Raw genomic sequence first — 11,758 nt, forward strand, 5'->3', positions numbered from 1 at the left:
TTATCTCCTCTGTATCTGCTTTCAAAGGAAATTAGTTTATAGATGTTTATCTATGTATTCTAGATATCCAAAGTGAACTTTACGAGACCTACCTACTGATCATATTTATAAATTACTTATTGAATAGATGATCACTTTTTAGCAACAGTAATATTCAAGACAATATAATATCCACACTAAATTGCTTCAGACTTTCATTAACCCTTCCTAGTAATTGAGGATGGAATGAATGCACTGATGTTCATAAAGCTTTTTTACATAGAAGACATGAATGATCTGCACCTGTTTTAAAATGATGACTTGTTTGGAAGGTCACAAACTCTGAACAGTAGAAGAGGAAATGAGGTCATCTTTACTTTTGTTAAGGGTGAAGTAAAGTCAAATTTATTGGTTGGTTGTGCTAATCTCTGCCTTCTGGCATGCATGCAGTTTAAAATACTGCACAAAATAGCAAATGTAGAGGTTTTCCTTCATGTTAACACTTACCTTTCTTTATAATATGCACTGATAAACTTAATTTTAGTTTTAATTTATTCAGGTTTACTAAGTTTACCACTTCAACAAAAACTGAAATAAAATTTTAGGGATTTATTTAACATCCAACATGCTTTGTGAAAATGTGCAGTTCTTACAGTGGCTTGGATAGGAGATCTACTGTTGTACTTAGAATAATGAGTTATGATGTAAGCAGTCTTTATTACAGTGCTGCTGTGCACTATAATAATAGTCTGTTGGCATCTCTTAATGTTTTTTTTTCAGGGTTTATAACTTTATTATTCTAACTAGCAGTGGGCTAAAATTAGTGGATAAATTCTCAAGGCATGTATAAACTTCATTATTCATGATTTTTGTTTTGGAAGCTTTTAGTATTGTAGCAATAGCAAAATGGAATAGTCAGTTTCATCTTTTTTTGTGAGGGTAGGAAGGTATGGACTAGCTCAACAATGGCTTAGGGTAAATGTGTATCTTAAAAAAAGATACATAGTGATTAAATGTTGTCTACTGCCATTTACGTTGAACGTTTGAAGGAGGAAAACTGACATACTGTACCTAAGGCATTGTCTACCTTGAGAAATTTAAGTCTTTCTTCCACCACTGATTTAGCACTGGTACATCTTCATTGATATTGGCAATAGTGGGACTGGCAATGTGTCCAGCCACAGGTATTATACTGCTGTGATGTTTAGACCTGATTTGAGAGGGGTTACGTACCATGCTGATAAAATTTTCTATGGATGATCTAGCATCAGTAGAGTTGCATCAGCACTTATGCCAATGATAAGAGAGGTTTCAGAGTAACAGCTGTGTTAGTCTGTATTCGCAAAAAGAAAAGGAGTACTTGTGGCACCTTATACTAACCAATTTATTTGAGCATAAGCTTTCGTGAGCTACAGCTTATGCTCAAATAAATTGGTTAGTCTCTAAGGTGCCACAAGTACTCCTTTTCTTAATGATAAGAGAGCTGCCTAAAATTCTGAATGTAAATGCAGTTTAATCATGCAATGCTATATACTGTTGGAGGAAATGTCTTCTTAATCCCAGGTGGTCAGGATGATTGTCCTGCCAAGACACTAATTAATTTTACTAAAGATCAGTATTTCATGCTATGCATATAATTCAAACTCCTAGTGACGTATCAATAAAAGCATCTACCCTTCATGATGTATTTTATAGCAGTCACTTTACCACAATAGTATTTCAAATATTTAACTTGGTTGATGCCCTTCTACGTCCACCCCAAGATCACTTCCATGAGGCTTTTCCTGTTTTGTTAACTCTTTTGTAATCTCATCTTTTCAGAACAGTTTCTTGATGAACTGCAACTGAATAGCTGACCCCGCACACTACACTATGCCTTTGGAGATGGAGCCAAAAGTTAACAATCTTACCTTTGGGTGTCAACGAAGCTCAACATCCGATGACGACTCTGGCTGTGCCTTGGAAGAATATACCTGGGTCCCGCCAGGTCTTAGACCAGAACAGGTAGGAACTGAGACTCTTATTTTTAAAACTAATCAAAATAGCCATAATTTCTTACTAAATATCACGTGTTGCCACTGATAAAAGACTTGTTGTTTCGCTTCCTAATAAGACGTAAATTAAGTGTGCTTTAGCAGATTTTTTTTTTCCCCTAATGACCTATCTTAATGGAGAGAGAGGTTAAACAGCTTTGGTTATTGGGGAGGTTATATTAAAAGAAAATCATCACTGGACACTTTTATAATAGAAATAATAATATACTTTCCAATTCTTTATTTTTCTAAATAAGTAAACATTTGACATGTGTGTGAAATGGGATGTTTCCTTAAATAGGATGTATTTAAACTAAACTATTTCTGGCACTGCTTTAAAATTGTTTAACTGAACATATTGCCACTTATTCATGCAGTGATTTCCCTCTTGCATGCTGTCTGGGGTTAACTTTTACTGTTGGAGGGGAGAAGAGTTTAGGACGGTTCCATTTTTTGTTTTGCACGGTTGTTTTTCCTCAACTAAACGGCCTAAAACTGCAAATGAAACCTTTCTAAGTATAATAATGGTAATGGAAATAGGACAGTGACACTACTTGCTGAGGGAGCAAGTTGCTACATTGATCAAATGTTCAAAAATAGGTTCTTAAATAAAATTCTAGTTAAAAAAGATCCAGCAACAGTACTGCAGGATTTGGTATAGATGATTCATAAGGTGTTTGACCAGCACTGAGTTCTGTTACTCCTGTATACATGGGTAAGGAGACTATGTGTAACATGTCAAGGGAGCTGAGCATCTCTAGTTCAGGTGGCCTGCTGATGTATGCAGGAGCAAAAGATCTACTTTTTGTTTTCCAGAGACTTTCTCTTCATGATTAAATTAAGAATAACAAGCCAACAAGAGCCATATATATGATGCACCATCTTTAAGGAAGATCCTTTTATCATACACTAGAGTTAAACAACCTTGAGGGACATGGGGAAGGGGGAACAACTAGCTAACAGCTACTTTAAACTCTTAAGGGAAATGCAGCAGAAATCACTCATTCTAGGTACCATCGGCTTAAAGATATTTTCACACAGATGACAACATCAGTGGCATTTTGATTAGTATTATGAGAAACATGGGCATAGAGCAAACTAACACTAGAAGTTTCCTTCTTACTGCATGTTCTGCTTTGTTCTCTGTAAATAAACTCTGTTGGTTAGTGGACTTAAAAGTAGACTTAATTGAAACTCATTGATGTTCAGTTCTGTGTCAAAACCTTAACAGTGATTTGTACTACTTTTTCCACTTAACTTGATTGAGGAAGTAATGATTCTTTTTTCATTTGTCTTAACTAAAATACCTAGTCCAAGTGATTGACCAAAGCATCATTTAAATACAGATAGCAGGTAACAGATTGTCTGCAACAATCAGCTCTTATTTACAGCCTCAGGCCTTGTGACAAGCTGGAAACTGCACAGGAAAAATAATAAATCTGTAGCTGCTCCGCAAAAATATTTTTTGCCATTGGGCTTTGTCATAGTATTCTTTACAGTTTTCCTGTCCTAAGTTTCTTCTGATAAGATGAAATAAAGACAAGCCTGAGAAGACTTTCAAGAAGGCATAGTGTGTTTTGCTTTCCTGGTCAAACGCAAAAACCCTATGAAAATTTCAAAGTGAACTTGCATCTGGTTGAAATGTGGCTGGATCCAACCTCTTCCTCCCAATAGAGAGATTATTTTAGCTTCTTACCAAAAGCTCACATGGTAGCAATGAAAGCTGATGCTTGTGAAGAACCTGATCAGCAGGAGATTACAAAACAGGTTTTGTCTCAGCAATGTGTAAAATGCACAGAGCAAATTCAATTTGTTTATGTAGTAGTTGTTTTTAGTACAGCTTCACACATTGTGTGGTAAATTGCAGAGGGAAATTTGGAATTTCAACAGGCTTGCTGACCAACCCTAAAGGGGGTGGAAATAATGATAGCATTAAATGTGCATAATTTATGATACCCGTAATTGTCACTGCAAATTGCATTCCAGAAAAGCAATTCAGCAGCTGGGCATTAGTTGTAGCAGAGACAATCCAGTTCTGCTGCGTTAGCTCATCTGGTCCTCATCTTACCTAGAGGAATGCAAATGCTAATGTAGCATATCTTAGTTCCTTTGTAAATGAGACTTAAGATAAGGCATTGGTTGAAGGACATTTACAATGTTTGGGTCATGTGTACCCCTCTGGTCTTAATTCTTAATACCTCCTATTCAGGTACAGCTATACTTTGCCTGTTTGCCGGAGGAGAAAGTCCCTTACATTAACAGCCCTGGAGAAAAACATAGAATTAAACAGCTTCTGTACCAGTTGCCACCCCATGATAATGAGGTAACTATGTGGCCATGTATCTATTAACTATATGTTGCTTTTTTAAGGAAGAATTATCTTCTGTGGACATATTACAAGTCTAAAATGTCACATGCAATGGCATCTAACCCATAAAGATAGCATAGTGTGTACATTGTCAAATCCATTGTTTAGCTGTCCATTTCAGTTGTATTCAGATAACAGCTGGCTAGGAGGTCATTGCTTTCTCTTGTTAAGAAGGTGGGCAGTCAAGTGCAATAAACTGAACACAAGTTGGTTTTATAGTGTTTGCAACCACCCACCAATTACCAGGAACCTACACATTTCTGAGATTTCATTGTAATAGAAAGGATGCTTTGTGGCAGTAAAAGGTTTGAAGCTTAGACGTGAATCTGTGTATTGTAGGATAGAAGTGGAAGTAACAAACACTTTTGTAAAAAGGAGTCAGTGCTTAAGTTCTTGTGTATACTGCAATATACATTGTTTGGCTATGGTCTGTAAATCCAAAAACCATACATCCAAACACATTAACAAATTTCATTTGGCAGCAATTCTATTTTTAGATAGCAATAGTTTAGCACACTATTGATTTGCTTATATATATGTATAAACTTTCTTTTCACGTATCTGGTGTTGTAACATGTGGAGGAGTTACAATATATATTGTAGGAAATATAAAGCATGTGGGAAATCTTAGGAAGGAATTGAACCGGGATGTTGATATTTTATAACATATATTTTAGTTACTACCGAGAAGTAAATAACCAGTAGCTTGGTGTCTAAAGCATGTACTGTCTCTTCTGCTGAAGGTGAGATATTGTCAATCTTTAAGTGAAGAAGAGAAGAAGGAACTACAGATGTTTAGCGCTCAGCGTAAGAAGGAGGCATTGGGACGAGGAACTATTAAACTGCTCTCAAGAGCAGTAATGCATGCAGTTTGTGAACAGGTAACCTTGTGGCAATAGCAATGAAACTAGCTGTACCAACACTGTAGACCTTACATGTTTGTTGATGCTACATATAGGCTCTTGTCTGTCTGCATTTGTACTCAGTAATACTGATAAAATTCCACATCGGAAGAGAGAAGATAATGGTTTATTTTTTAAAAAGTTAGATTTAATTCTTTGGTGTGGATATACCAAACAATTTTCAGAGTAGGCAATAAGTCAAATTGTAGCCAGCTGGCTGTTGTACTAAATCCATACCTATTTAATACACAGAAGATTAAAGTGTTGTAAAAACACCAAGTAAGTGTATATGAGTAAAATTTAGTTCTGCATCAGAATTGTGTACAATCCAGAATTATTCGAATTGCCCCTTTTGCTATATACAATGGAATGAGAACTTTAACACTGTATTGGGCTTGGTGTTTTGGTTTAACTAAAGTAACAACAAAGGCTGATATTTTTGCAATGGAAGCGTATTAACTTTTTTTGGTTGTTTCTAGTGTGGTACAAAGGTAAATGGAGGTGAAATTGCAGTGTTTGCTTCAAGAGCTGGACCTGGAGTGTGCTGGCATCCATCATGTTTTGTGTGCTCTACATGTAATGAGCTTCTTGTTGACCTAATCTACTTCTACCAAGATGGAAAAATTCACTGTGGTAGACACCATGCTGAACTGCTCAAACCCCGTTGCTCAGCATGTGATGAGGTAAACAACACTTTTCTACTAAACCCATGCTGCCACAGAACCCACCATTAATAGGATAAAATTGTCATGTCACTTGCTCAATTAAACAAACAACTTTTGAATACTAATATGTCCCCTTTGGCAACAAAGACTGTATCCTAGTATCTCATATGTAGATGTGAACAACTTCTCCATTCTCCAAACATATCTTGTAAAATCAGATACTGGACAAGTGTGATGTAGCTGCTTTTACAAGATACACATCTGTGTATCTGAGATTAGAATTGAAACCTAAAGACCGAGTTACAAGAAAAACTTTTACACATTCCAGAATAATGGTTTTCTTATTGCTGACCTTATTAGTCATACCTCAGATACTTGGAAACATCTGTCTTATGCTCTAATTTTAGTTACTTTTATGACAACTGACCTACTTTTTAAAAATGTGTATCCATTTTACTTAGCAAATGTGACAGTCTTCTGTATTAGCTATGCTGCTACAGGTAATCTTGTATTTTTAACTATTGAAACTGATCAGTTAATACTTCAGATTCACAGTACTGCTGAATTAATATGTAGTTCTTTAAATGTAATTGGTGGTCTGTTAACTGTACCAAGGGAATAAGTTCCTTTTTCACGTGCAGTTTTCGTGAATCTAACAAGCATTATTTAATGGTTGTCGACAAATTTACTTTTATTTTTTAAGATCATCTTTGCTGATGAGTGCACAGAAGCTGAGGGTCGCCATTGGCATATGAAGCATTTTTGTTGCCTTGAGTGTGAAACTATCCTTGGTGGACAGAGATACATTATGAAGGATGGGCGTCCATTCTGCTGTGGGTGTTTTGAATCTCTCTATGCTGAGTACTGTGAGACCTGTGGGGAACACATAGGTAAATATATCCTTCTTAAGTATTAACATTTTACAAAGGTGGTGAGTATTTTATTGAATAAACACGATAATTCACAAGCCAAAAAAGCTTCAGGTTTTGCGTGTGTAACTTTTAACTATTTTAGCCATAAACTAAACAGTCCCTCTTTGACTCTTTACTAGGTGTTGACCATGCTCAGATGACCTATGATGGACAGCACTGGCATGCTACGGAGACTTGCTTTTCTTGTGCTCAGTGCAAAGCCTCTCTGCTGGGTTGTCCTTTTCTTCCCAAGCAAGGACAGATTTACTGTTCAAAAACTTGTAGTTTGGGAGAAGACGTTCATGCCTCTGACTCATCTGATTCTGCATTTCAGTCTGCACGATCAAGAGACTCCAGAAGAAGTGTTCGTATGGGAAAAAGCAGCCGGTCAGCTGACCAGTGCAGACAGTCTCTCCTACTGTCACCAGCACTGAATTACAAATTCCCTGGGCTTTCTAGCAATGCTGATGATACTCTTTCTCGCAAGATGGATGACTTAAGCCTTTCAAGGCAAGGAGCAAGCTTTGCGAATGAAGATTTTTGGAAGGGAAGAGTAGAGCAGGAAATGCCCGAAGACCCTGAAGAGTGGGCTGAGCATGAAGACTACATGACTCAACTCCTCCTAAAATTTGGTGATAAAGGCCTCTTTCAGCAGCCCACTGAAGTAGATGTTACATCAAATGAACACTGGATTTCTGATAATATTATTAAAAGCAAGTCGGATTTGAAAAAAAATAATCAAAGCCTGGCAAGTAAAAAATATCAGGCAGACATGTATTGGGCCCAGTCACAAGATGGTTTAGGTGACTCTGCATATGGCAGCCATCCAGGCCCTGCCAGCAGTAGAAAAATCCAAGAGTTAGATATGGAACATGTGGCTTCCGGATACAAACATGACCAAACACAATGGTATGAAGGTTCATTGGAATGTCTGTCTGATCTGAAACAACAAGAGCAAAGTGTTCGAGATTCAATGGATTCCTTGGCTTTGTCTAACATCACAGGTAATTGATTATAGGGAAAAGTAAGCAATTTCTTAGAAAAACTTTTTTATCAATATTTAACAAATTCATACACTAAAGAAAAATTAAAAAAACTAAACACTTTTCAGTCTATAATGATATATTAAAGGTTAACTGCAAATAATATTTTTAAATTGGATTTATTTCATGTTTTACTTTTATATGTATTTAGAATGGATGGATGGTGGCCTTTTAAAAAAAATGACATTTCTGAATGTTAGTTTTACACTGTAAACACAAGGCCATTCTGCCCCCTCCTCATACCGTTTTACCTTAGAAATATCCAGATTGTTACATTTAGTATTCCCTGACTTTGTTGGAGGAATTCCTGGAAACATGGAATGTGTATTGTCAACCCTGAGCAGGTGGTGTGGGATGTTGAATCTTTTAACAGACTTTTTTTTTTTTTTTAAGTGTTTTCTAGGCATTGGAGCTCAATAGATGTTTTGAACAGCCTAATTAAAAATTCCTTTCACTCTTGATATTCTAATGTCGCTAGTTTTCTACTAACCATAGTTAAGACCTGAATTGTTAATGTAAATATATATAAAGGACTTTTCAGGCTGCCTTTATACATCTCAAACAAACAAATGGCACAAGAACATTTTTTTTTACTTTAAAGTTCACCTTTAAGGCAAAGTCACAAGGAATCAGTGATAAGCTATGTTTAGTCCATAAATCTTTATTAGAAGTTTAATACTTTGAGTCAGCACGCTTCATTACAACTTCACAGATTACCTTAACCGATTTTTTTTTCCTCCTTAGGGGCCTCAGTGGATGGAGAAAGCAAATCAAGACCATCTTTTTATTCTTTGCAAACTTTCCAGGAGCTGGAGGCAGAGGACTGTGAGAAAATGAGCAATATGGGAACTCTAAATTCTTCAATGCTCCACAGGAGTGCAGAGTCTTTAAAAAGTTTAAGTTCAGAGTTGTGTCAAGAAAAGGTGTTGCCAGAAGAAAAGCCAGCACACATGCCTGTACTTAGAAGATCCAAATCCCAGTCTAGACCACAACAAGTAAAGTTTTCAGATGATGTTATTGACAATGGGGATTATGAGTGTATTGAAATTCGCCAACCTCCAATGAGTGAAAGGACTCGTAGGCGTGTGTTTCATTTTGAAGAACGTGGGAATCGGCACCAGCATCGTCGCAGGAGAAGTAGGAAGTCTCGGTCAGACAATACACTTCATTTAACTACAGAAAGAAGATGTTCTCCAAAAGAGAGACTTCACTTTTACTCGCCTCAGGATTATGGCAAATTTATCCAAAATAAAAGCCCTCATGAGGTTCAAGCATACATTCAAAACACAGAACTCTATGGACAGTATGCCCATGCTACATCTGATTATGCACTGCAGAACCAGGCAGTTGATAAATTTTTTGGACTGTATGGTGAGGAAGAAGACTCATGGTGTTCAACTTCATCATCATCGTCTGATTCTGAAGAGGAAGGATATTTTCTTGGACAGCCAATTCCACAGCCACGATCACTGAGATATCCATACTACACAGATGACCTTTCCAGTCCAAGCACTGCACTGGCCAGTTCTCAGTTTGGGCAAAGGACAACCAAATCAAAGAAGAAAAAAGGACACAAAGGCAAAAACTGTATAATTTCTTAACCCATTAAGTCTAACAGCTGTGAAGACACATTCATATAAACTTTGTAGCTATAGTCTGTAAATGATAACCCTACTGATGTTTACAGTGTAAAACTAACATTCAGAAATGTCATTTCTCCCAATTATCAGATATTGCCAGGTTTTCATAATATATGCTGTGGTTATCAAAATATTGTAGTTTTACTTCCTTACTACAGTTTACAGTCTTTCATACAGACTTTGTGTAGAAATTAACATTCTTTTGGATTTTCATCCCTGTTTAAACATATGAGAGAGGGTGCAATAATAGTGAACTGAAAATAAAAAAATACTTGTCCTTCACTGTTGCTTTACATAATCGGATAGCCGCAATATCTTTGTTTTTACCTTTAGAAAGGAAAAGGGAGGGTTCTGAGGTGTGTTCCTTCCTTGCAACCTCCCATTTTCATTAGAACAATCACAGCCTGGGTTGCCTTTTTTTACACATCAAACTGGAGTTTTAATCTATAGCTTTTATTTTATTTGAACCCTGATCTGCAGCTTTCACATTCTTCATTTGTGTGTGCCAGCCCTCCAAAGCAACCTCCAGTAAAAAGAGGCAAATCAGAAAATGACATTTCAAATATCTGCAGCCATCATCATATCGTACCGAAGCAGTAAATGGCCAAGACTTCTTTAAAAGATTAAGAATTCCAGGCACCCTTTCAATGCAACATTTTATTAACTAAGGTAATCAAGGTTCAGCTGGTTTAGAACTTGACTGGCATTGTTTCACTGTGGGACATACACATAGCTATAACTGGCATTTTAATACAGAGTATGGTTTTCCTTAAAAAAAAAAAAAAGGGGGGGGGGGCGGAGAATGGTATCCTAACACTGGAAGCTCTTACACATGCAAGTAACTTCTTTTTAGTCAAACTACTTTATGTAAAGAATACTTGCAAAAGGGTTGAAAGGATTAGGTCCATATTTGTATCTTTTGGAACTCATTAGTCCAGATTTTAAATGTATTATTAGCTGCAATTATAAATTGAAAACACATTGATATTTATAATGTAGTATTCCATAGACTAAAATGTATTCATAATTTAACAGTGAAAATATTAATGTACATATTGTACAGTTAAGATTTAAAAACTGATTATTTTTATATCCCTGAATTCCAAAAAGTTCATTATAATACAAAACTAGATTTATTAGGTGTTTAACAGCAGCATTATGGATGAAAAGATTGTTTGTATTTTAGTCAAAGGTTTACATTTAGAAACATTCAAAATTTTATTACTTAGTGAGCCAAAGCTTAATTTTCTCTTCTAGATATTAAAAGCTCTGTATGCATGGCAGGGCTGTGTAAATGCTCTCTGAACTATGGCCCTTGTAATCTTACAAATGTTTATTTATGGGTCAAGCAAAATGTAAACTGTATAAATGTAAAAAACCACACAAACCTGGAATATATTAGTACAACAAATATGCAACTTCTGTGGATGATTTTTTTATAAGCTTTGTTATTGCCCTACATTAGAGAACAGTTAATATTGGGGTTGTGTATGGAACAGGAATGGCACAAAACTTTAAACAGCTGCTTCTTTCCATCAGTGAATTTTAAATGTACTGTATGTAGGAAGTCTCAATTTCTGCCCTTCAGCTAGCGTGTATATCAAGAGGAATTTTGATTTAGTTATAATAAACATATATACCTCTTACAATGTTGCATGCCTTAACCACAAGTGGAAGTTTTTGTTGTTATATGAGACATAAAGGGTAACAAGAAAACATTCTACAAATACATTAAAAGCAAGACGAAGACCAAGGACAGGGTAGGCCCGTTACTCAATGGGGTGGGGGGAATAACAACAGAAAATGTGGAAATGGCAGAAGTGCTTAATGACTTTTTTGTTTCAGTTTTCACCAAGAAGATCAGTGCTAAATGGATGTCTAACGTAGTGAATGCAAGTGAAAATGAGACAGGATTAGAAGAGGCTAAAATAGGGAAAGAACAAGTTAAAAATTCCTTTGACAAGTTAGATGTCTTCAAGGCACCAGGGCCTGATGAAATGCATCCTAGAATACTCAAGGAGCTGACTGAGGAAATATCTGAGCCATTAGCGATTATCTTTGAAAAGTCATAGACGACAGGAGACATTCCAGAAGACTGGAAAAGGACAAATAGAGTGACAATCTATAAAAAGGGAAATCAGGACAACCCGGGGAATTACAGAACAGTCATCTTAACTTCTGTACCCAAAAAGATAATGGAGCAAATAATTAAGCAAT

General features: G+C 36.2%; 1 protein-coding gene across 5 annotated transcripts in view; it reads left to right on the plus strand.

The window, feature by feature from the left end:
• Positions 1–11,190, plus strand: part of PRICKLE1 (prickle planar cell polarity protein 1) — a 106,243-nt gene extending 95,053 nt beyond the window's left edge. For 4 of the 5 annotated variants that reach the window (XM_048836017.2, XM_048836015.2, XM_075124406.1 and 1 more), the window contains 7 exons: positions 1,801–1,983; positions 4,222–4,335; positions 5,124–5,261; positions 5,762–5,965; positions 6,651–6,837; positions 6,999–7,862; positions 8,646–11,190. In XM_048836017.2, coding sequence (XP_048691974.1) covers positions 1,852–1,983; positions 4,222–4,335; positions 5,124–5,261; positions 5,762–5,965; positions 6,651–6,837; positions 6,999–7,862; positions 8,646–9,502 — 2,496 coding nt within the window. In that variant the 5' untranslated portion in view covers positions 1,801–1,851 and the 3' untranslated portion in view covers positions 9,503–11,190. The remainder of the gene's footprint in view (positions 1–1,800; positions 1,984–4,221; positions 4,336–5,123; positions 5,262–5,761; positions 5,966–6,650; positions 6,838–6,998; positions 7,863–8,645) is intronic. The other variant, XM_075124407.1, reaches the window with a different exon arrangement.
• The last annotated feature ends 568 nt before the right edge of the window (positions 11,191–11,758 follow it).

The sequence above is a fragment of the Caretta caretta genome, chromosome 1, assembly GCF_965140235.1.
Source record: "Caretta caretta isolate rCarCar2 chromosome 1, rCarCar1.hap1, whole genome shotgun sequence".
Taxonomy (NCBI): domain Eukaryota; kingdom Metazoa; phylum Chordata; order Testudines; family Cheloniidae; genus Caretta; species Caretta caretta.